At 34.0% G+C, this 27818-nt stretch overlaps 1 protein-coding gene across 1 annotated transcript in view; it reads left to right on the top strand.

Moving 5' to 3' along the window:
• The window catches only part of LOC115220870 (DENN domain-containing protein 11-like), a 49619-nt gene extending 35089 nt beyond the window's left edge, over window positions 1–14530 (top strand). Inside the window, exons 4-9 of the mRNA XM_029791052.2 lie at window positions 2747–2948; window positions 3509–3647; window positions 4892–5017; window positions 5184–5334; window positions 8161–8229; window positions 14314–14530. Coding sequence (XP_029646912.1) covers window positions 2747–2948; window positions 3509–3647; window positions 4892–5017; window positions 5184–5334; window positions 8161–8229; window positions 14314–14512 — 886 coding nt within the window. The 3' untranslated portion in view covers window positions 14513–14530. The remainder of the gene's footprint in view (window positions 1–2746; window positions 2949–3508; window positions 3648–4891; window positions 5018–5183; window positions 5335–8160; window positions 8230–14313) is intronic.
• The last annotated feature ends 13288 nt before the right edge of the window (window positions 14531–27818 follow it).

The raw sequence follows: 27818 nt of genomic DNA, 5'->3' as shown, positions 1-27818 counted from the left end.
TGTGAAATGTAGTTGGTGTTAAGAGTATCCAGATGTAGTCCTGAGGCTTGACAATTCCCCTCAAACCATTCAACTTATGTCAGTATGGAATACAAATGTTAAATGCCGACAATGAAGTTGACAATGATGATGATGATTAATGGTGTTGTAAGATGGATGCAATATTGGGACTGCTTGCTGATAGTTCATGAGTCCATATATGTAGCAGGCATTTCAGTATGTTCCTAGATAAAACCCTGTACACTTGGGAATAGATCAGTACCCTATCCAGGAGAGAGATTCATTTATCTCTCATTTGTCCTTCAGTACTTAGCAGAGACATTTACTTACATATTTAATGATTTTGTTGTTTATAATAAAAACAGATTATTTCAAATAAATGTTTGTTTCATTTTGTTTTCTATAACCTTGATATGCTTATTTACTTCATTATTATTGTTATTATGGTTACTTTGTTGAATATTTTCTATAAATTCTCATTATACTTTTTGGAATGGCCTCAATTATCCTCTGGCTTTTCTTCAAGTATTGTTGCAATAGTTTCTTTGCCATTGGCTGATTGATAAAAAAAAATTGATGTAAATAGCATCTAACAAAGTTAATGTGTGTGTTTATATATTGTCTTTTTGGTGTGATAAGTTGCTGATATAGCAGGGTCTCTCCTTGCTAGTTCATGTGAGGGCACTCCCTGCTGATCCATGATAGTCTCTTTTTGCCAGTTCATGATAAGTTTTCTTTCTGCTAGTTCTAATTGAATATGATCTCTGCCCCTGGTCCATGCTAGGGGTTCTGCTTGTAAGTTCATATTAAAGTCTCTCCCTGCCAGTTAATGTGAAGGCTTCTCTGATGGTTCATATTAAGTTCTCTGTTTGATAGTCTATAATAAGATCTCTACACAGGAGTTCATGGTAAGGTCTCTCCCTGTTCCTATTTGATGGGAGTCTTTCCATGTTTGTGCATGATGGGGTCTTGATATGGTCCTTCCTTGTATGGGTATATGACACAATCTATCTCTGTTGAGTCAGGATTGAGTTCTTGATTTTGTTCATGCTAAAGACTTTTAACTCTCACTGGCACAGCCCACCTGTCTATAATTAATTGCATGAGGAGGTATAGATTCATCATTATGGAATAGGAAGAAATTCTTTAAATTTCCTTTTTGGAACAAGGCTATGACACATATCTACCTATCTGTCTGTCTATCTCATACATACATCCATCCATCTGTATGTAGGTGGATAGATAGGTAGAAAGGAAGGGAAGAAAATAAGAAAGAAGGAAAGAATGAATGAAATGTTCAACTAGAAAAGATGCTAGACTGTTTACTTAAATTAAATCTGCAGCTAAATATTTGTGTCTTGGGGTAGACTGCTTTATTATACGTCTTAGTTTATTTAGCTGTCAAGGAAAAAATACCAGGGAATGTTATCTGTGTGAGACTTGTGGTCCATCCAGGGGTAGATTTATCTCTCATCTGCTTAGCATCACAATGACAATGCTGCATCACATAGAAGAGAAAACAAAGGACTATGCTGATTGGGGATGTACAGTGCTGCAGAAGACAGTAAATATAACTTGACATGAGAGTAATGCTCAGAGGCTGAAGTACTTTGTAATCTGCCTAGTATACATCATATATCTTGTGTCTTTCCTTCCACTACTTTATTGCTCACCCGACTCCATTGGTCCACCCTCATTCCTTCACTATACCTGTGTAGAAGATATTGCATTTAGCCCTCCTTTTCATCCCTCTTACTCCCTTACTCTTCACTAGACTTATATATCAGAGACTACATTGTTCCACCGTCTTCCTTTCACCAGGTCTGTGTATAAAAGGCAGTATTGAACATCCTCAAGCCTCTATAATTCCTTCTTTCAAGTGCATCTGGTTCCTTTTCTCTCTTCACTGCTCTCTACTACATGCCATTACTCTCTCCTTATTGCTTGCCGTTACCTGCTTATTTCATCGGTCAGTCTTGACTTTGTCAATCTCTGCACAGTGTCCTGTGTACAAGGTATCACCCCTTTTGTACTGATGCCACAACGGAAAGTCAACAAGTTACACTCCCTGAAGAGTGACTGGTGAGCAAGACAATCTTTCCAATATTGGTACCAAAAAATGTGCCCAGTACACCCTGTAATGTAGTTGGCAAATGAGTAGAGAATGTATTGGGTTTTGAGGTCCTTGTATTCAACCACTCTAATGTTGATTCCATGAGACAACACATCCCATACACTCTGTAAAATGGCTAGCAATAAGAAGGACATCCAGCCATAGAATCCAAACCAAATGATCCATATATTCACCAGTCTGTGAAAGCAGCAAATCTTAATAAGAAATGACTCACATCATGACAGCCCATCCAAAGAAAGTTGACATTAAAATGATAAGGATATATGTGTGTGTGTGTACAGATTTTGTGTGTGTGTGTGTGTACTGGAATGGAAAAATTCAGTGTATTGAACAAAAATACTTTATGATATTTGTTTACATTCCTTTATGTCCAGAATGATTTTGCCTTTCTCTGTCTGCGAGGTCAATAAAATAAATGCCAGATAAAGTATCAAAGGGTTGATGTAATAAATTAAAGCACTTGAGGATGGTGCCCCAACATGGCCGCAATCTGAAACCAGTAAAAGACTGATAAAAGAATACTCAAAAGAACCACTTATGTTTTGATAGTTAATTTCCCCTGTTAATTAATAAATTACCAACTTTAAACTTTGATTTTTATCCCAATTCCAGGCACCAGCTTCAAACGCCAGGAAAATATGATCAACTGCAAGCTTTTTACAACGATAAGAAAGGTGTACTTCCTTCTCGAAATGAAAATTCCAGTGCCGCTATTGTTTCTGATATAGATGTGTGTTCAATGTCACCAGTTCCTCAGCAATCCTGGTCAACAACCCCATCTACTCCCAGTCGAGAATTCTTGCCTGAAATGAAGGTCAGTCCATTAAATACACTGCTCCAGTCTGTTTTACTCATGCAACTTGTTTTAAATTTCTACATTTATTGACTCAGTCATGACTGCATGGTTGAGAAGCTTGATTTGCAACCGTGTTGTTTCAGGTTCAGTCCCACTGCATGGCATCTTGAGCAAGTGTTTTTATTATAGCTCCTGGCTGACTAAAGCTTTGTCAATAAATTTGTTAGATGGAAATTGTATGGAAGCCCATTATATGTGTGTGTGTGTATGTGTGTGTGTGTGTATATATATATATATATATATATATATATCCCTAAGCTTACCAAAGTTTTGTGAGTGGATTTGGTAGGTGGAAACTGAAAGAAGCCTGTCATACATGTGTGTGTATGCCTGTGCATGTATGTATTTGTGTGTGTGAGCATGTGGGTGTACCTTTGTACATCTAGCTGTAGAAAATCTACCTCAACAAATTCTGTCTGACCCATGAAAGCAGGAAAAGCTGATATTAAATGATGATGATGATGTCTTTTTTATCTAAATTTTCTCCATTTTCTTTCTTTCTTTCCGTCCATTTCCAGATTACCCATCCTGCTGGTTGTTTCTCTCAGTTTATTAAATTCTTTGGAGAAAATATATTTATTCTCTGGAAATACACTCTCCTACAGAAGAGGATACTATTTTTTTCTCCCCCTCCAATTGGTGTTGTTTGCTATAGAGGTAAGACACTTATTTCAATACATCTTTCGTTTTACTGTTTTACCTTATGTCAGTCTTATAATAGCAGAGGTGGGGATTTAACGAGCGTGATCATTGCCAGAGCAGCTAACTGGCTTCCGTGCCGGTGGCACGTAAAAGGGCACCATTCAAGTGTGATCATTACCAGTGTCGCCTTACTGGCACTTGTGCCAGTGGCATGTGTAAAAACATTCGAGCAAGGTCGTTGCCAGTATCACCTGACTGGCTCCCATACCGGTGGCACGTAAAAGCACCCACTACACTCTCGGAGTGGTTGGTGTTAGGAAGGGCATCCAGCTGTAGAAACTCTGCCAGATCAAGACTGGAGCCTGGTGCAACCATCTGGTTTGCTAGCCCTTAGTCAAATCGTCCAACCCATGCTAGATACAGGCTTAGATATGGCTGTGTATAGGAATAAGCATTGGTGTGTATAAGCACAGGCATGGCTGTGTGGTGAGAAGTTTGCTTCCCAACCTCATGGCTTCAGGTTTAGTTCCACTCAGTGGCATTTTATCTTGGGCCATGGAGTCTTTTATGATAGCCCAAGACTGACCAAAACTTTGTAAGTCGATTTGGTGAATGGAAACTGAGAGAAGCCTATGTATATATGTGTGTGTGTATGACCATCCAATGAAGATTCGACATCTTGGACCACTCTATTGCAGTATATGCTTTTATAGAAGTCCTTATTTGAGATCTTGTTTGGACAGAAAATATGCTAGACCAAACCGTAGACAGTTACATGTGTTAGCTAAGGGCAGTACAGCAAACTAGATCACAGTGGTGTCTCCTTACAGCTAGTTAAACTGGACTGTTGATAGGTAAATATTGCAATTGTAGACAGTATGTATAACTATATCATATGGTACCTCCTTACAGCTTGCTAGACTGGGTTATTAACCGTTATATGTCTTAATCATGGGCATAATTCAGTTAATTATAACACACTGTGGTGTGTTATCACCTAATTATGACTAGGTAGACTGCAGTGTTATCAGTGAGGTGTCTTGGTCATGGACACAGTACAGTGAACTATTCCATTTTGTGATACATATAGCTAGGTAGACTTGACTGTTGCGGGTTCAAATTCCACTGAGGCCAACTTTACCTTTCATCCTTTTGGAATCAATAAAATAAGTACCATTTGAGTGCTGGGGTTGAAACCCTTTTCCTAAAATTGCTAGACTTGTGCTAAAATCTGAAATTAATATTTATCTTCTTTTCAGTGTATTGTGCTTGTTGCCTTGGTAACCATGATATGAGGGGACTTGTGAATCGAGAGCTGATTCCTCGTTTCTATGTAAATATTGCTGATATTGAAACTTTAGAAACTGAAGTGGCATATATTGCATGTAAGTGTGATAATGAATTTATTTCATCAGTCTGTTACATTTATTTTATATCATTAAAATATCTTTTAATCGTTTAACTGACTTTTGAATATTACCTGTATCCAAGTTCAATCCCTTGCAAATCACTGAGTTTTCCCAACTCAATATTATATTATCTTCTTGTCAGGTACAACAGAGAAGATATTTGAAAGTAAAACCCACCTGTATGATGTTTATGTAAATAATCAAAACGTAACAACCAACTCTCCAGTCTTGAAGGAACTGCTCAAAGTTAGTGATGGGGATCGTGATAAATTTACCAAATTGAACAATCAAAGGTCAGTTAATTAGTGTTGAACAGCCAACTTTGTTATTGTTGTTTTTTTTCATCATTTCCAAAATTGTCACTTTCTTCACTCAGAGATTGGTCCCTATATGGTCAGCCAACCTTCTAGAAATTGCTGCTATATTTCCCACATATCACTACTGTAATGCATTTCACTGTAGGCCTGTTAGATCTGGTCTGGGACTAAACAGTAAACCCAACAACTTGTGCTGGTATTGTTTTGGCAGAACCATTTGAGCATCAGGCCTTTTTTCCAGTCTTGTACATTCTGAATTCAAATCCTGCTTAGGTACCGAGGTCGATTCATTTGACTAAAAATTCTTCAAGGTGCCCCAGCATGGTTGCAGTCTAATGACTGAATCAAGTGAAAGATATAAAAGATAATCATTTCCTTTCACCTCTCTGGGGTCAATAAAATATAGTACCAGTCATGTACTGGGATCAGTGTTATCAAGTATCAAAACTGATCTTTTTGTACCTAAATCAAAAATAATTATTGTTAGGTCTAGAATTGTGATAGTCAGCTGAGGATAATATGATGATGGTGAAGATGGCAGTAATGATGATAGTGGTGGTGGTTGTAGCAGCGGTAGTGGTGATGATGATGGTGGAGGAGGAGGAGGAGAAGACCAGTGATGATAATGATGACAGTGGTATTTTTTTGTTTGATCAGAGAATGATGATAGAAAAGTCAGAAGAGAGAACATTGCTGGAGAATCATTTCTTTGAAGGAATGAGAATCAAATATTTATGGCATAGTCGATCATATCATCATCATCATCATCATCGTCTGTTTTCCATGCTAGCATGGGTTAGATGGTTTGACCAGGGTCTGGGAAGCTGCACCAAGCACCAGTCTGATCTGGCAGTGTTTCTACAGCTGGATGCCTTTCCTAATGCCAACCACTCTGTGAGTGTAGTGGGTGCTTTTTACGTGCCACCGGCACAGATGCCAGGTGAGGCTGGCAACGGCCACGATTGGTTGGTGCTTTTTACGTGCCACCGGCACGGACTAGTCTTGAAAATATAGACGCATATGTACACACACACACACACACACACTCTGTGTGTGGTGTGCATGTGTGTGACCAGGAACTTATCTACATGTATGTATAAATGCCCATTGATATATGTATGTGTGTTCACTTGGCTATACATGTATATGTATTCTCACAGAGAAACATATTCAAGTAAGCAAAAAATATGCATATTTGTATCTGTGCATGTGCATCACAAGTCAGTGGTAGCAGCTGTCCGTTGTAAGTCCACGTTGACCGTTCTGTTCAGAAATCATGTCTGGCAAGCTTGCATGTGGGTTACAAGGCCTGTTCTTGACCTACAGCAGCGATGACATCGGCAGCAGATGGAGTTATTTGACACAACAAAGAAGTGACACCTCTCATATCCTCTTTTGTATTCTTTCTGTTGCTTCTCCTCATTGGCTAGAATTATAAGCTTCAGCAATCAGTACCATTCATTATGCTGCAGGGCCTTTAGGTGTCTGTGAAGTTGCTGGAATTCTTCTTATATTCTCTTCAGCACAACCTTGTACCAAACTTCTGGCCACCACAGTGGTATCACATGTATCACAAAGGCGGTGAGCTGGCAGAAACGTTAGCATGCTGGGTGAAATGCTTTGTGGCATTTCATCTGCCACTGCATTCTGAGTTCAAATTCCGCCGAGGTCGACTTTGCCTTTCATCCTTTCAGATGGGGTCAATGTAATTGACTTAATCCGCTTGTCTGTCCTTGTTTGTCCCCTCTGTGTTTAGCCCCTTGTGGATAGTAAAGAAATAGGTATCACATGTAGACATTGTCTGTTTGTCTGTCTGTCCATCCATCCCTCCGTCCGCCAAGCCATCCATCTGCCCAACTCTGTCTGTCTGTACAATGTGAAGCATGATGCATAACCAAGGTTTGAGCTTAGTAGTAGATCACACACTTGATTCCTATATCCAGTGCCGTATGATGCAGAGCATCAAACTATGGGATAGGCTTCTCTGCAGAACATGAGCCATATAATAACTTGAATTAACAAGATTATATAATGTTTCAACAACTGGTTATGTAATCCAGGCTGTAATTTGCTGAAAGATGTATGTTTTATATAACATAAAATACTATATATATTTTCTGTATTTTATCAATGTGATGTATACATACACATACACACACACACACACACACACACACACACATTTTTATATATATATATATATATATATTTATTTGTGTGTGTGTGTGTGTATGTATGTATGTGTGTGTATATATGTATATATATATATATATATATATCACATGATCACGTGACCGACCAGACCATCAGATTTTGCTACACATCGCTGGTCACAATGCGTTTGCATTGTTTTAGCCTTCAAATGACGCCACCCCACTGGCTAAGCAAGCAGGCCAGTATATATATATATATATATATATATATATATATATATATATATACACACATTTAGTTTTTGTATCCGGTCTGGTTTGCAAGATGCCTTGTGTGAATTTGTGTGTTGAAACAAATTTTGTTATGTCTGGGAAGAATCACAGTGCCTTAATACACAAGTTCAATTTCTACTCATTTATTTATTCCTTCTATTTAAGGCTGCCCTCACAATTTTCTGTCCAGAAGGATTTTTCAACCCAATTTTTTACATGCTATTCTTTAAAGCTGCATGTGATGTGCTTCAAAAACAAATATCAAAAAAAGAAAATTAAAAAAACATTCATATTTACTCAGAAGTTTATAAAATTCTTATGATGTCAACACACACACACACGTAATAATTATAAGTGTTTTTGTTTTCTCTTATAGATCTGCACATTTATTTTCTGTAGAAGAACTTGGGGAGCAGTCAATGGATGAAGAAGAATTGTTTACAACGTATGTAGAATGTCTATTTTTGTTCTTGTTTTTACCATAATTATTTGATTTGCTCTGATGTTGTGTGTGTGTGTGTATGTTTGTGGGTTCTTGGATTCTTGGGTTGTGGCAGTATTTATGTGTGTGTTTGTGAAATTGAGATATGCTGTCAAGGTTGTTGTTATTGTTTCATCACAGGTCAGGCCTAAGGCAGCAGACCTAAAGTCAGACATTCCGGCCATGACCATCGTGTCTTTCTTTATGTTATATATAGAATCACATTATCCAATGTGTACTTCTTCTTTAAAAGCAGTGAGGTGTGATTTAAAGTACATTTGGCTGCTATTTCTAACCGCTCAAGCAACTACATAAAAGCTACCTTGTTGGCTCCCATCAAGAGATGTTGTCATCTAGCCTTAAGTCAGCTTTGATGAAGCAAACCTTTGATCATAAACATTCCACTTGTGACCACCTTGGCCTTTGCATCATCAAGAAGTGCTGCTGTCCAATTGTAGAGGGAACATGTGGAAGGGGTAGATCCTGGGAGACATGAGCCAAAGTGGTGAGAAAGGATCTTAAGATATTGGGCCTCACAGAGAGGATGATAAGGATCTAGACCTCTGGTGGTTTGCTGTGCTTGAGAAAACATGTCAAGCAAAGTGGGATTGTGGTTGTCCTTGCATACAGGCATGTCCCCTGCATACCCCTCAGCTGAGCAATCCTAATCTTGCAAGTTCATGGGTGCTGGTGCCACATAAAAAGCACCCATGCTGGTGCTGCATAAAAGCACCCAGTACACTCTGTAAAGTGGTTGGTATTAGAAAGGGCATCCAGCTGTGGAAACCATGCCAAAACAGACATGGAGCCTGGGCAGCTCTTCAGATGGCCAGCTCATGTCAAACCATCTAACCCATACCAGCATGGAAAACGGACGTTAAATGATGATGAGGATGATGATGAGGAAAAAGACCAGTAGAATAAGCACTACATTAAAAAAAAAGGTCCTGGAATTGATTTGTTCAACTAAAACCTTTCAAGGTGGTACCCCAGCATGGTCACAGTCAAATGACTGAAACAAAAGATAAAAGATAAAAGAATATATAAAAAGACAGGCTTCTACACAGTTTCCATCTACCAAATACACCCACAAGGCATTGGTCAGTTCAGGGATAAAGTAGAAAACACTTACCCAAGGTATTGTACAGTGGGTGGCGAGCTGGCAGAAACGTTAGCATGCTGGGCGAAATGCGTTTCGTCTGCCGTTACGTTCTGAGTTCAAATTCCGCCAAGGTCGACTTGCCTTTCCTCCTTTCTGGGTCGATAAATTAAGTACCAGTTATGCACTGGGGTTGATGTAATCAACTTTATCTGTCCTTGTTTAGCCCCTTGTGGGTAGTAAAGAAATAGGTATTGTACAGTGGGACTGAACCTGAAATCAACATGTTGCCAAAGCAAAAGCAGTGAAGGTGGTAAGATTTTAGGGAGATTTGTCAGCTAGTTCAGTCATATGGTCATAGTGCTATATAACCTTATTTATCATCATTGTTTATGATGTCCTTGTTGTGATGTATTGTAGTGACCTACCCTAACTCACAACATATTCTGTAGTTATTCTCTAACAAAGCCATTTAGTTCTGGCTACTAAAACCCAATGTCAAAGAATGTGTTTGCTGCCATAGTAACAGCCTCTTATCAGCCAACTGCTTCATAGCTTTTATTATTTCTTGTATTCTCTTAGTACTTCTATCACAGTTCTATTATTATTATTATTATTATTATTATTATCATTGTAATTTTTGTTGTTCTTTTCTTTCATTCCATCATATATTCCATATTTATCTTATTGATTATCTTCCTGATTAAGAAGGAAAAAGTAGTAAGCAAAACACAGGACGGGTGCTGGGTGGGTGTTGTTATGGTGGTGGGCATGACTGGGTGCGGAGGGATGAACAGGTGGTGTGATGGGGGAGTGAAGTAGTCAGTCAGTGTTGACAAAATAAAATTACCTATACACACACACACACACACACACACACACACACACACATACGCATGCACACATAAGCATGCATTATATATATATATACATACACACACATACATATACAAACATACACATATATATATATGTAAATATGTGTATACATCCTTCATCAATTATATATATTTATATGTGTGTGTGTTTGTGTTTATATATATATATATATATATATATATATATATATATATATATATATATATATATATAGTTCTGGAAAGGTCTGCTTAGCCTCCACTTCTAGTCAGCAGACATTGATTTTTTTTTTTTGCTTTACCCCTTTACTATATATATCTTTTCTCCTCCCTTGCCTTCCACATAGAAAGGGGGAGTAGTATCAGCTGACTACTACTACTACTACTACTACTACTACTACATAAGCTTTTATTCGTTTATGCATATTTCTTTTAGGTTTTTACCTTGTTTTAAATATATACTTAATGAGGTGTATAGAGAGGTAGAACTTGTACTTTTATCTTACATTCTACAATGATGTATGTATGTATATATGGATGGATGGATTTGTTTATGTGATGTGTGTATGGATGAGTGGTAGGTGTGTTTGATTTTTGTTCATTTCTGTTAGTTTCAGAGATCATTAATTAATTTTCTAGTGAATCAATTAAAACTCGTCTACGTGGAGCTAGAATATTGATTGATAAACCAGAAGTCCAACAGTGGATACATTGAAGTAGATTGTTGGGTGATACTGATGTAATTAACTGTAATTAAAACTGGGGTTTTCATCGCAATTTCTAGTAATATGTGAGATTCACTAAAGTATCTATATCTATATATACCTCAACTTTCATGTGTCAGATTCAGCCATTGAAAGGCATCTCTTTCCCTTTCTCTTCTCTTCTCTCCTTTTGTCTTTTGCTTCCTTCTGGACAGGAATGCTGTGCTTTAAAGTTTTTCTCAAGAAAAGATTTCAACTGAACTGGCATACAACCAAATCAGAGAATTGTCTTTTTTTTTATCGTTTACTTGTTTCAGTCATTGAACTGTGGCACAGCTGGGGCACCACCTTGAAGTGTTTAGTCAAACAAATTGATCCCAATACGTTTTTTTAAAAAAAAACTGGTACTTATTGCATCATTTTCTTTTGCGGAACCTCTAAATTATGGAACATAAACAAGCCAACAACGGTTGTTGGTGGTGGTGGTGGAGGGGGGGGACAAACACACACATACATACATAGACAGTAGAGGTTAGTTCAGTCCTCTGGTTTGCCAGATCCTGTCAAGCCATTCAATCCATGCCATCATGGAAAAACAGACATTTATGATGATGATGATGATACACATATACAACAGGCTTCTTTTAGTTTCTACCTGCCAAATCCATTCAGAAATCTTTGGTCAACCTGGGGCTATAGTAGAAGACACTTGCAGTGGAATTGAACCCAGAACTGTATAGTTGAGAAGCAAACTCCTTACCACACAGCCATGCCTGTGCCTTCATACTCGGTATTTTCGTGTCTTCTTATTGTCATCGTTGTTTTATTGTTTGATACTTCAAGTTGACAGTTGGACAGGTGTGTCATACAGTAGCACATTCCCATTTGTCATATCATCATCTCTCTTTCTCTCTCTCTCTCTCTCTCTCTCTCTCTCTCTCTCACCCAACATCCCCAAATTTTGAGACCCAATCTTTCCTTCTTACGCTGGTTATCTTAGGAAGAGCATCCAGCTATAGAAATCCTGTGAAAGTTGATGTTGTGGCATGATGCAGCCCTGTGGCTCATTAAATCCTGTCAAAACATCTGACCCATGTCAACAGGGAAAACAGACATTAACCGATTATGGTGATGATAATAGTAATCTTTCCCTTGTTATGCCTAGCTGAACTGGACTGTTGAGAATAAAATGCCTTTGTGTGTGTGTGTTTCCTTATGAAGTAGTTTCTTTTATTGTTTCCTTAATGTGAAAGTGTGCAAGTTAATACAGGGATCAGAACACCAGAATTAGTATTTATATTGATAAGAAAAAGGAAGTATTAAGACAAATCTCCTTAGTTTATCTCAGTTCTTCCAAAATCAATAAATCAACTAATCAACAATCAGATTGAGTAAAAACACATCCTGTTATTTTCTGACACTAGAAAACAACAGGATGTGTAGATCAACACTGATCCAAACTGAACTATGTTAAAAAATGTCTCCAGCTGTGTCCTTTTTTTAAGATAAAAGATTGCTTGCAAATGAAGAGATTCCCTGTTTAGCTTGCCAGATATTTGGTGTAATATAGTATCTTTTAGCTTTAAATTCAGTTTAATAAACTTGTAGTAATCAACTATTACTCCCTGGACATTATGGAAACTACAATAAACCCTAGATCCATCAGCTGAGTTGAAGCTTGCTAAAGTTTATATCAATGAAAATGTGTATGGGATTAGGGCATTCTAAATAATGACCCTCAAAATAACTGTAAAGAGACTCTTTAATTGCATATTTTTACATAGACAAAGTGCTATGTAAAAAGCAAATGCCAGTGCCATGTAAAAGGTATCTGTTCCTGGGTCATGTAGAAAGCACCTCTGCTGGTACCACTTAAAAGTACTCCATACACTCTGCAAAGTGGTTGGCATTAAGAATGTCATCCAGCTGTAGAAACCATGTCCAAACAGCTGGAACTTGGTGCAGCTCTTTATCTTGCCAGCTCTATCCAAACCTATTTCTTTACTACCCTCAAGGGGCTAAACACAGAGAGGACAAACAAGGACAGACAAACGGATTAAGTCGATTATATCGACCCCAGTGCATAACTGGTACTTATTTAATCAACCCTGAAAGGATGAAAGGCAAAGTCGGCCTAGGCGGAATTTGAACTCAGAACGTAGCGACAGACGAAATACTGCTGAGTATTTCACCCGGCGTGCTAACGATTCTGCTGGCTCACCGCCATCCAACCCATGCCAGCGTGGAAAACAGACATTACATGATGATGATGATGGGGATAAGGAGTCACTTTGTTGATAACTTAGTGACTCTGTTTCTAGTAACATTAAGGATTGGGTATAAGTAACCTCATATTGAATAACAATGGCTTTACATTAAAAACATGGTTTGAGGTACATAGGATATACTCAAAACATTTTAAAGGCTTTCTACCGGTATTATTACTATTGATATTGTTGTTCTAGAGGTAGAGGTTGTCAGGAAAATCTAATTAAAATGTTTCAGGTTCTGTTACCCATATTTAACCTCAGAATACAAGTATAATCTACCTATTGCTTTATCTAGGGTAAGCTGATAATGTATAATTGAAAGAGATGGATGGGTGGGTGGGAAGAATCATCACAAATGGGGGAGGGGAGCATTGGAACAGATTTCTAATTAAGGCTAAATAGTAATGTTGTAATGTTGCTTTCAAATTTTGGCACACAAGGTCAGCAATTTTGGGGGAAGGGGTTTGTCGATTACATCGCCCCCAGTGATCAACTGGTACTAGGATAAAAGGTACAGTTGACTTCAGCGGAATTTGAACTCAGAACATAAAGATGAATGAAATGCCACTAAGCATTTTGCCCAGTGTGCTAACAATTCTGCCAGCTCACTGCCTTAGTAATGTTGTAATTTCTCTATATATATAAAGCTGAAGTTGTCTGTGTGTGGCAGGTTTGGTAGCCTTCAACTAACACTGCAGCACAAGTTGACCAAAATTGAGAGTATGATAGAAGAAGGCTTGCTCTTCCTTCTGTAGGAGAAAAAATTCAGATCAGACCATGTTAACACCAAAAATTATTTACATCATAAAGGTGATTTTTTCCTATGAAAATCCCTATTTTTTACGATTTTTTTACTGCTGTGTTGCCATTTTTCAGTGTATTTCAACCAGAAAAATGTTCACTTAAAGAGAATAACAAGCTACATAATGCAAAATTTTTACTTTTCAAAAATTTCAAGTCTAAAGGGTTGAAACAAACCCGAGCAACGCCGGGCGATATTGCTAGTATTGACTACAGTTATGTAAGTCTTCAGTGTATTTGAGCTTAATTACTAATTTCTGGCGACAAGTTCTTAAATCTATTCATTTATTTATATATTTATCATTTTTATTTTTCAGGTTTTTTTGTGAACAAAACAATCGTTTGTTCCAAACCTTGTTAGATGTTTCATCGTCGCAGGATCGACAGTTGACATCTGACCACATGAAATTAATGGGACTTGACCCTATTGGTGATCGTATCTTCCTCATGGAACTTGTTGAACATTATGGTATTGATGTTGTTCTTATGGTTGATAATCCTTGCTGCCCGAAATAAAGCAGCATTCTTCTTTTACTTGTTCTTCATATTTTTTTCCCTTCCTTTTCTTTTCATATTCTTCATAGTCTTTGGTCAAAGAAAGACATATATCAGTTACTTTCTCTATTAAATCAAAAAGAACCATTCCATTGTTATAAAACCCTCAAATTCCATGTTAATAGAATGACTGTTGATGATTAAACTATTTTGGTTTTTTAAAAAATTTTTTTTTTTAGTTTTGTTTGTTTTAATAATGCATGAAAATTGGTGAGACAAACAGTATTGAATAATTTAACCGCCATACCGTTTTGATATTTATTTTATTCCATTGTTTTGTTGTATTTCTTGCCTGGCATTGGTAGCAATAATCACCTGCAGAAGAATCCACCCTCTGTCATCCCCACCTCAGCAATGTACTTGAGCAAATTTCATGTTTCAAGGTGGAACTGCGACCTCTGATTTCTAGCATTTGTTCCCCGTAATGCTTGAACTAACAGATAATGAATTCAATCAAGAAGAAAATTGATTTTCATTTTTTTAAACCCCACCCCCAACTCTTTTTCCTCAACAGTCTGAATTATTTTGCTGTAAGTTATTTCATTGTTAACTATTTAAGAATTACTGTTTAGAAATTGACCCCCACCATCTCCTCAAACACACACACACACACAAGTAAACTGTTTCCATTTTTTTTAAATATTTAAAAAAAAAAGCATTTTATTTCACATAGCCATATTTATTTTGGGGTATTTGGGTTTTTTGTTATTTTGGTTATTAATAATAATAATAATTGTGCTTATGATGATGATTTCTAATTAAGGCACTAGGCCAGTAATTTTGAGAGTGGGAATTAGTAAATAACTTTGATCTCAATACTTAACTGGTGCTTTATCTTATTGACCCTGAAAGGCTGAAAGGTAAAGTCGAATTCAATAGGATTTGAACTCAGATTGTCAAGAGCCAGAAGAAATGTTGCTGAGCTTTTTGTCCAATGCACTAACAATTCTGCCAGCTTGTTAACTTTCTATTACTACTACTATCACTAATAATAATAATAATAATATTAATTATAATAATAATAATATAATAATAATAATAATAATAATAATAATGGTTTCAAATTTTGGCATAAGACCGGCAATTTCAGGGCTGGAGGTAAGTTGATAACACTGACCCCAGTGTTTAGATGGTACTTATTTTACTGACCCCCAAAAGGATGAAAGGTAAAGTCAACCCTAGTAGCATTTGAACACAGAATGTAAATTCAGGAAATGCCACTACCAGCTTGCCACCTTAATAATAATAATAATTAATATTATTTTTCCACAGTGCATGAGTCACACGCATATGAAAATACAATAAAGTACATAATACATAATATAATTACTACATTTATAAAACATTTATATTACATATATAATACAAATACAATGACACAGAATCCTTAATACATGTCAAAAATACAGTGAACCAGTTATTGGTCTATTTTAAGCCTGTAAACCATGACACTTGTTCATTATGTGTGTTGTAAAATAGAAATAAACAAACAAACATGCTAGATTAGTAGTAACCCAAATACCTTCAGTAAAATAATACTGTTCGTATACAAGCATGCATGTGCACACACAGACACACACACACAGATTGTTGATTATAGATGTCTACCTGGTGTTTCATTGCTGTGAAGAAATTTTAGGAAATTCTGAAGGACCTAGCCATTGAGTTACAGAGGCCATGGAAAGTGCAAGTAAAATATATACCTGTTGTTATAGGTGCATTAGGAACTATTCCTAAAGATTTCAGTGAATGGGTAGAATGAAATAGGCATAAGACCAAGTTTAGTGCAGCTCCAGAAAACTGTTGTTAGGGACAGCTACAATACTTAGGAAGGTTCTTGGCATCTAAGGTTAGTTATTGTAGCCCAATGGTAAGAATTTTTTTCAAACTGTCTAATCTTTTGTGTATATATGAAATAATAATAATGATGATGATGATGTGGAAAATACGGAGGTTGTGGTCAATGAGGAGAGTAGACGTGATACCAATAGTAATTGGTGCACTTGGAAGTATCAGCACTCAACTACCAACATGGCTGAAAAAGAATTAGTGCAAGTGTGAAGGTAGAACACCTACAAAATTCAGCATTGCTTGGAACTGCAAGAATTCTTCACAGGGTTCTTGAAGCATGATCAATAAACAAGTGTCATCTTGGTCTGCTGGCTGTGGACAGCTGATATGTCCCATCATACCCAGCAAAATAAGCTGTGAGTTTTCCTATAATAATAATAATAATAATAATAATAACTTTTTCAAATTTTGGTAGAAAGTCAGCAATTGGCTGATTATATTGACCTCAGTTCTTGACTGGTACTTTATGTAGTTACCTCCTGAAAGGAAAGACAAACTTGGTTTTGGTGGCATTTAAACTCAGAATGTAAAGAGGTGGAAGAAATATTGCCAAACATTTTGTTTACCATGCTAATAATTCTGCCAGTTCACCACTTTAATAATAATAATAACAACAATAATAATAATAATGATAATAATAACAATAATAATGATGATAATAATAATAATGATAATGATAATAATGATAGTAATAATAATGGTGATAATAATAATAATAATAATAATGATTTTAATAATAATAATTTTAATAATAATAATGATAATAATAATGATAATAATAATAATAATAATAATAATAAACTATTTAAAAGCCATGGATACAACTTATTCCTCCTGACCAATTCGATAAAAAGAGGATAAGAGATGTGTTTATTATGTGATATACAGCTTATTTGTTTTGTGGAACAAACTGTTATAGAAATGGGAGAAGAGAATGAGAGTGATAAAGAGACTGTGTGCAGGTGTGCTGTGATTACAGGTGTGCTAGTGAGTGCATCATTACTAATTAGATAGATGACTCTTTTAAGAATGTGTGTTTGTGGCAAGTGCACCGTCACAGATATGTAGGCAGTAATCTATTATAGGTCCCACATGTGCCTTGCAGAAAAAGGTTCAGCAACTGTTCAGAGCTGCAATATCTCTATGTTATCCCTGAAGAGCTGCAATAAAATGTGATAATACTAAATAACCGTTTGTGGAATATACTAACAGACAGTAGATACCAGTAGCAACCTAATGATGGAGTTAATGAAAAACTCTAAACCATTGCAAATAATTATTAGACTAATTAATAAAACTGATTAAAAAGCATTATACCTTTGAATTTTATTAGAATTTTAATTTATGTAAAGCTGTGATTTTTCTCTTTTTTTTTGTGGCAGGGAATAATTAATTAGGCTATTAACCTCATTTTGTGAATTGGTATAATTATATTTGCTTACATGACATTGAATTTACAAGACTGTTTCACTGCCTTCAGGTATCATCTTTGTTGTCTAATTAAATCTGAATTACCAAAGTACTCAAGATGAGATTAATATCACAATTAATAATCTTTTATTGAAAAACAATTATCTACCCACCCCCATTTCCCCATGTTTAATGAAAGAAGAAAACAAAAAAAAACCAAAAGCAACTTTTTGATTAATCTTTTTATTAAAGTCAAGTCAAAATTATGTTTATAAATATGATATTGTCACCAGGTATTTTAGAAATTCTGAAATTGTGGAAAATTTCACTTCCTAATTGATTTAAAGAGTACTAATTATAAAACTCTGCACATACATTTTTAAAGAATGATTACTGTTATATTAAAATAGTTATTTTGTTTAATGAGTAAGGCAAAATTGCAGAAAAGGGAATAAATGTAATAACCTTTTCATCAGAAAGGCTCAATATCAGAAGTAAACAAACACAGAATTATCATTCTATTTAGATACTGGCCATGTTGTTTGTGGTCAAGCCAGCAGAAATAGATGGGCTGGTTGTATGAGGGGAAGTGGAATCGGTGGCATCCATAACTTTCAGTGTCTATGTAAATGGTGGAGCAGCAGTGAGTGATCAGTGATTATGATAACAGTAACAGCAGGGGTAGACTGAGAGTATTAAGGGCCCTCAGGCATAACTGTTTACTGGGCCCTTTTGAATGTGTGTTGTAGTAGAGTTAACATGTAGAGTGTAGGCCCCTCAGAGCTCTGAGCTCTCAAGCAGTGTCCAGTTGACCAACAGCTCAGTCCTCCCCTGAATGACAGTGATCATTAAGAGAAGCAGTGAAGGTGGTTTCCCAAATGGTAACAGCAGTGGTCATAGCAGAGTCAATACTATGTAGCTAACTGTTGGTTGGTTATAATTGTGATGGAAGTGACCACCTGTACTGAAGCTGGTGGTGGTAGACAGTAGCAGTTGCATCGGTGTGTGAGTTGGTGACAATAGCCCCCCCCCCCACTGATATTGTCGGTCACTGCTACTATGATCACTGATCACTTGCTGCAGGGTATGGATGCCACCAATTCTACTTCTACATCTACCAACTCTTCTCTTCTACTGTCTGCGCCACTACCAATATGATCAGTGTCTGCAAAGACTGATAATTCTTTCATTGTTTATTATTGATGATGGGTCTCTGTGCTTGAAATATGAGTGTTATTAAATTTATTCCTTCTCCACATTATGGGAAGCTCTCCATCTTTACTCATTTGACTTCCTCATCACAATGCTTCAAGCAAGCTACAATGCTCTTCATTTATTTTGTTTTTCACTGTTTAAATTGTTAATTCATTTTTGTTGTTGTTATTTTGCTTAAATCTTAATTTTTTTTACGTCAAAATATTCAGCTCCTGCCCACCAAAAAAAATTTAAATAATAATAATAAATAAATAAAAATAATATAAACCCTATCTAGTTATTGAGTTCATTAACTCAATTAAATAAGCCAATGTGAACAAATTATCTGTAAATTATACCATAAATAATACTACTACTAATTCTAACTACTACTAATAATGGTGGTGTGAAATAAATGTTTGTACATTCAGAATTTTTGATGATTACACAAAATAAATTTTGGACAGGATCTTAATGCCATTTGTGGGTCTTATTGCTTTAAATCCATCATGTTTTATAGTAATTTTTCAGGTGTGAGTCTGACAATGCAAAACAAAACAAAACAAAAATCGCTTTCCTTTACCCTCCTCCCAATGCCACCAATTCCAGACATCATCTCACTTTAACCATTCCTCATTTTCTATTACAGGTTGTTATTTATTATCTGATATTTTCTTTTTGCTTGTTAATCTGTACATTTTGATTGTTTTTGTGAAAGAAAACAAAATATATTATTTTGACATTGTATTTGCAAGATTCTTTGGGGATGTCATTCTGTCCGTGAAAATCACACAAAACAAGTACACACACACACACACACACACACACACACACACACACACAGGTTGTACTTCACTTTTATTTTATTGTTAATTAATTCAATTAATTAAAAATAAAGAAGTGAACCACAGCTAGTGCATATGTTTTTATTGGCACAATACCCCTCCCAAAGTACCAAAAATAGAATATATATTTATTGAATGAGAAATGACAAACATTTTTTTCAAAAGTTCAAATATGTTTTTGAGTTTCAATAAAGAATATCTTAGAATAATTTCATCTACAAACAACTGACATTACATTCTTATTTTTTTCTTATCCTCATTGTCATCATTCCTCCTCCTCCTCCTCCTCATCATTAGGGCAGTGAGCTAACAGAATCATTAGCACAATGGATAAAAAGCTCAGCAGCATTTCTTCCAGCTCTTCACATTCTAAGTTCAAATCCTACTGATGTCACCATTGCCTTTAATCTTTTGAGGGTCAATAAAATAAAGTACCAGTTAAGTACTAGGATTGATGTAATTGATCTAATCCTCTCCTCTTAAAATTGCTGCTTTGTGCCAAAATTTGAAAGAATAATAATCATCATCATCATCATCATTGTCATTATTATTATAATGTAAGAAATAATTCTTCTTATTAAGGCGGTGAACAGACAGAATGGTTAACATGCTAGAGAAAATGCTTAGCAGCATTTTTTCCAGGTTTATTTGCTGAGGTCGACGTTGCCTTTCATCCTTTTGGGGTTGATAAAATAAGTATCAGTTGAGTAATTGCCTGTCTCCCTCCTTCAAAATGTCAGGCCTTGTGCCTATAGTAGAAACGATTATTATTATTTTTATTATCATTAAGGTGTTGAGCTGAAGGAACCATTAGCACACTGGACTAAATGCTTAGCAGTACTTTGCCTGTCTTTACGTTCAGAGTTCAAATTCCACTGAGGTTGACTTTGCTTTTCATCCTTTTAGGGTCAATAAAATAAATACCAGTTGAACACTGGGGTTGATGTAATTGACTCATCCCCTCCCATAAAATTGCTGCCCTTGTGGCAAAATTTGAAGCCATTGTTATTATTATTATTATTGTTATCATTATTATTATTAATGTTGTTGTTGTTGTTGTTGTTATTATTATTATTATTATTATTATTATTATTATTATTATTATACCATGTGTCTCCTGGTTTTACAATAGGTGCACAGTATCTTCTCATGTCATTACATGAAAAAAGGTTGACTGGAGGAGTGTTAGCCATGAAAGGAAATTATATTGACTATCATGGGATACCACAAGGTTAACCTCTACTTAAACTGAAAAAAATGGCCTTAAAACGTTATTGTATATTGCTGTTTGTTTTGTTGTTATTATTTGCAATATCAATATTTACAAATATTTTGCCTTATGAAAATGTCCTGAAAGAGTTATTTACCATCAGATGACCTTATCTCCATCTATAAATGTGTCTGTTTTTCTCTTCAGCAAAGTTCATTATTTTCTGTTAACTTCTCTTCTTATCTCTTGTTTTATTTGATTCTAGTACATTCCTGCTTTTTTTTTTTGTATAAATTTTTGTTTATTCATTTTTTTAAAACTTGCATCTTTTTCTTTCTCATCATTTATGGAATACAACAGCTTTTTGCCTAGTCATTCATGAATGCAGCTGCTTTTGGTCAGTTTGTTATGAATATGGCTGCTTTTTACCTGGTCATTCATGAACATGATTGCTTTTGGTTTGGTCATGCATGGATATGACTGCTTTTAGTTTGGTCATAGAGGGATATAACAGCTTCTAGTCATGATTGGATGTGATAGCATTTGGTTTGGTCTTGATTGCCTACAATAACTTTTTTCCTTGGATGTGAGAGTTTTTAATCAGACACAGATGTAACAGTGCTCAGCCCTTGTGCTGTCATATTTCTTTTGGAATGCATTGCTTTTACTCCACTTAATTTTGAAAATAATAAAGAATTTAGTAAAACAAATTTGTGATTATTAAGCTAGTATTTGAAGCATAACATATTTTGATGGAAGATTTTAATTTTAGGCTATTAACCGCATTTTGTGAATTGGTATAATTATATTTACTTACATGACATCATATTTATGAACATAAGAAGTTCATTTCATAGAAAAAAGGTTAGCTCCAGGTGGGTTGGTATTAAAAGAGTGGGTCACACCTAGATCTGACAGTTTTTAACCATATTTGAATGTTTGTTTGTTTTTTTTAGCTATGTTTGAACGAAGAAGGTGGGGTCACCTTTAGTTTTGATAGCTTCTTGTCCTGTTTGAATGTAATTTTAATTGACAATTTTACCACATCTACTTTCTAATTATGACCTCAGAATATCAACATTCCAATAATGCATTGCTAATCAATAAGTTTTTATGTGTTTTTTTTTCTGTTTATATTTATTGAAACATCTTTACACATTGGTTCAAATGAAGATCACTATAAAAAACTTATAGAGTATATGTACACACAAACACACATTGCTTATCTAATTGTTTTTGTTAGCCAAAGAACATACACATTGGCATACATAAGCAAAGTACACATACATGGTAGTACAAGCAAACTAAAGTTTAGTCAAAATGTCAAGAAGAGTAAATATGTATTTTATTATCAAAGTGTATTTTTCTGCATTACTTCAAATTTATTCCTGAATGGCAATCATCAGACAGTGCAGCAACTGAAATATATTAGTATTGAATCACAATCTGATGATTGCCATTTGTTTAAAAACTTGAAGTAATAGAAAGGTAGACAAATTTAACTATAATAATCACTAAAATACCTATCTTAATTGTCATTAAACCTATAACTGATAATGATATTTGGCAATTCAAATACAAATTTTGCAATGAAAAACAATAAAATTGAGAACTTGGATGATCTCTAAATATTTCTGACAATTGAACAGTATCATCATCATCGTTTAACGTCCGTTTTCCATGCTAGCATGGATTGGACAGTTCGACCGGAGTCTGGGAAGCCAGGAGGCTGCACCAGGCTCCAGTCTGATCTGGCAGTGTTTCTACGGCGGGATATGCCCTTCCTAATGCCAAAACACTTTCATTGTTGAATATTGGACTCCATTATTTATAATATCTAGTGGTTATTACAATACTAGAATTTGAAGAAGTTAAGTCTTGTATGTGTGTGTGTGTGTGTGTGATAGTTCACTGGAATCTGGTGTATACAAGTGAGTCAGTATTTAATTAAACAGCCATCTATGTATCATGCTCAACGTATACACACTGTTGATAAGTCAGTTACTGCAGTATTTGTCCTGAAATAACATCTCTCATGAATTGAGCTTGTGGCTGGCTGTGTGTACTGAAAAAGCCCCAAAGGTCGAAATGCATCTGGTGTTCTTGTGGCCTCTGCTGGGATGAATGTACGGTCTCTGTCTAATAATTATTCTGTTTTTACTCAGCAAGTCCATAGAACATGTTATCTAAGTACAAATACTAGTAACTAACCTATCAACAATGTGTCTACATTAATTATGATACAGATGGCTATGGTAAATAGAAATAAAGCATGAATTTTACATGTTTCATAATTTGCTTTTGACAGCTGACTCAGTGGAATAGGAACATCATCATTTATATAGTCATATAATCAACATACATAACAAATAAATTTAAATAGGATGGGTTATTTATCTCATCAGGAGAGAAAGACAAAGTAGAAATTACAATATATTTATACATAACAAAATTTTACTTTTTATATCAAACTTTCTCTTATCCTTAACTCTGTAATGTCTCTTGTTAAAATCCTATTAAATTCAACTTGTTAATAATTCTTGACATTTATGATATTAGAAATTTTATAAAAATGAAAAAAATTAAGTTTCACTGAACTCTAAGTATTCTTTAAGTTAATTATTATTTTACAAAAGCCTTACATATACAACAATGAGGGAATATTATTCCAAACTTACAGGGAAAAATTCAATTTAGAAATACTAAATCAAATTTCACAAAATATATATATATATATTATATTATGTTTTATCTTATATTTAATCTTTCTATAATATGTAATTTTCTAGATGGTATAATTTAATTTTTCATTATTGAATTGATAAATGATGGTCTTTTTTCTAATTTATATATATATATATGTATTTAAAACTTTTTGCAAAATATATGTGATACAGTCACAATATTTAAAGAAAGATTTTCTAAAAATTTATTAACTATTTAAAAAATTTCTTAGGAAAACAGAATAGCACGAACCCTTTGGAATGAAGTTTTCATATTGTGTGTAAGCACTTTCATTGTTAGTTTTCCAAAAATACACACACCATATAATATTACAGCCATGAAATTAGATTTTTTAATCACTTTTTCTGGCATTAAATGTTTCTATAATTTACCCCAACTGCCCTCTGATGTGTTTGCTTGTGTGTGTGTGTGTGTGCATGTGTATGTATGTATGTATGTATGTATGTGTATATATATATATATATATATATAAATTTTTTTATCTATTTATAATATTCATTATATATACATATGTATTGAATGCAAGCAGTTATTACATCTGGTACTTTTCAGTCATGGTTTTAAACTGCACAATGATGATCTCGGTGTTATAGATGTATTGCTGAAATGTTATGCAGGGGAACCCAGAAGCCCAGTCTTCAGCAATGCCCTACTACTACTTAAAATAATAATAATGATATAATAATAATAATAATAATAATAATAATAATGAAATGATGATAATGGTTTTAATTTTGTTCCAGCAGTTTTGAGAGAAAGGGATTAGTCAATAGTATTGATCCCAGTAATTGACTGGTACTTTATTTATATTGAACCATTAAAGTACAATTGGCAAAATTGATGTTATAATGGTTCTACCTTCCAGCACACTACCTTTAATTACTTTTAATTTAGTTACAAGGCCAACAATTTATGAGGGGAGGGGCATAAAATTTTGTCATTGATTTTAGTACTTGACGGTACATTATTTTATCAACCCGCTAAAAAGATAAGAGGGAAAATTGACCTGGGCAGGATCTGAACTTGTGATGTAAACAAATCTGAAAAAACACCATAAGGTATTTTGTTTGGTACTCCAACAATTCTGCCTTACTAATGATAATAATAATAATAATAATAATAATAATAATAATAACAATAATCACAGTTAATTTATCGTGTTTCAGATAAAGGAATTTAGAAGTTTGATGCATCCCAGTCTATATTTTTTCAGGTAGCTTAGAACTTCTGAATGTGATATCTTGTTTATCGATAATTAAAAAAAAAGTTAAATATATTTAATATATATAAATATTGTTTGATGTATTTATTACAGAGTGTGTGTGTGTGTGTGTGTGTGTATAATATCCATTTGTATAAATATATTATTGAGACCATATATGCTTATCTGTTTTTCATTTAGTATTTCTGATTATGGATTTACTTGATGACAATGTATATTCATATATGTATGTATATACATTATATATCATGCATTTAAATATATGCCATGCATGTGCCTGTGCATATATATATATATATGAACATTTGATTTATATGTATTTAATGTGTATATATTATATAAACATTGGGTTTATATACATGTGTGTGTGTGGATAATCATACCATACATCTGTCTGTCTGTTTCTCTCTCTCTCTCTCTCTCTATATATATATATATATATATATATATATATATATATATATAAATTTCAAAGTATTTGATGTGTCGGTATTATGATGAAGTCCTTGGCAGAAATTGGATTGTGGACCTCTAATTGAATAAGACAGCAGGAGATGAATGTTAGTTGAATTCCTATGGAGGAGTTAGTCATAAGATTTTACGTTAAAGAAATCTTGCATATACAAATGTGTAATGTTTAATAAATAGTTTACATTTAAAAAAGACAAAAACAAAAAAAAACTTGCCTGTATAATTCTATATATATCAGTATGTGTATATGTATGTATGTATGTTTGTGTGTGTGGGTACATATACATGTGTGTGTGTTTATTTAAAGCTATGTACTTTGTAATTGCTTTTCTGACTCTATGCATTACTAACCCTGATTCCCCTCTAATTTTTGTGTGTGTATGTATGCATATGTATTTATATGTGTGTATGTGTATGTACATGTGCACATAAATTTATATAAATGTGTATGTATATATATATATTCATATATATGTATATATCAATATGTACATACATATATATATATGTATATATATGTATACATACAAGATTTTTATATATATATATGTTTACATTATAAACATTGAGTCTGATATAACATATTTTGTGTAGTCACAAACGTATTTTGTTGGACTCAATTTTTTTTTTTTATAAAACATATTGACACTCAGACTTCACACATTAATTCCTATTTTCATTTTTCCTTCTGACCATGGCCTGACCGTGTTCCTATGAACTGGTGAACCCAGGACCATATTATACATACATGTATACACACATGCATATGCATTACAACTTCTCCATATCAAACATGATATTTAATCTCTATTATTTAATGTATAATTCTATTGTTAATTTCTCTATCTTCATGCTTTCTCTACCTTCATCCTTTCCTCTGATGCTGTTGACAGAGTACTTCAGTCGCTGAGTTTCAAAGTGTACCCATCAGTATTACAGAGTTCTTGCTAAAAATAGTCTTTCACCTTTTTTTTTTTAAGACAAAAAAAAAGAGAAAACAAACTTAGATTATCTTCAGTTACATCTCACCTCAAACTGTTATTTTGAAGAGAGACAAAAAAAGAAATGAATATTTTATTTTTGTTTATTTCATGTTTTGTTTTGTTATTTCTATTATTATCTTTGAATATTTCAATTGATCCATCCATTGATTATCAAATTAAAACTGAATATATATATATATATGTATGTATATATTCACATATATACATATATATATATATGTATGTATATATGTATGTATATATTCACATATATACATATATATATATATGTATGTATATATGTATGTATATATTCACATATATACATATATATATATATATATATGTATACATATATATTTATATGTATGTATATATGTATGTATACACATATATTTATATGTATTTATATATATATGTATGTATTTATATATATATGTATGTATACATATATATTTATATGTATGTATATATATATATATTTATATGTATGTATATATATATATATATGTATGTATATATATATATATATATATGTATATATATATATATATGTATACATATATATCTATGTGTATATATATATATGTATACATACATATATATTTATATATATATATATATGTGCATACATATATATGTATATATATATATATATATATATATATGTACACATACAGATATATATATATATATATATATATATACGTACACATACATATATATGAATACATATATATATCTATACATTCATATATATATACATATATGCATATATATATATATATATATATATATATATATATATATATATATATATATATATATATATAAAGAAACTGCTTCTGAAAAACTGTTAACAATATCTGATAAAACTAAATAAATAAAATCACAGAAGAAATCAAATTGTGTTTGTTGTTAATGGTTTTACTCCCATTATTATTGTTGAAGTGAAGGCAGTGAGCTGGCAGAATCATTGGCACAGTAGGCAAAATGCTTAGGGGCATTTTGTCTGTCTTTACATGCTGAGTTCAAATTCGACCAAGGTCACCTTTGCCTTTCATCCTTCTGGGGTCAATAAAATAAGTACCAGTTGAACACTGGGATCGATGTAATCAGCTTACCCACTCCCACAAAATTGCTGGCCGTGTGCCAAAATTTGAAACCATTATTATTGTTAAAGTTATTGATGATAATGATAATTTACAAGGCGTCTAAGAATCTTGGGATGGAAGGTCACTAGAAGTTATTCTCAAACCAGAGACCTGACCCCCAAATGCTTACAACAAGAGTGGAGTTTGCTAAAGGTACCGATGGTGGCATGTGGTGGTGTTAA

This window comes from Octopus sinensis, linkage group LG17, assembly GCF_006345805.1.
Source record: "Octopus sinensis linkage group LG17, ASM634580v1, whole genome shotgun sequence".
NCBI classification, from domain to species: Eukaryota; Metazoa; Mollusca; class Cephalopoda; order Octopoda; family Octopodidae; genus Octopus; species Octopus sinensis.
This window is presented reverse-complemented; position numbering and strand designations above follow the sequence as displayed.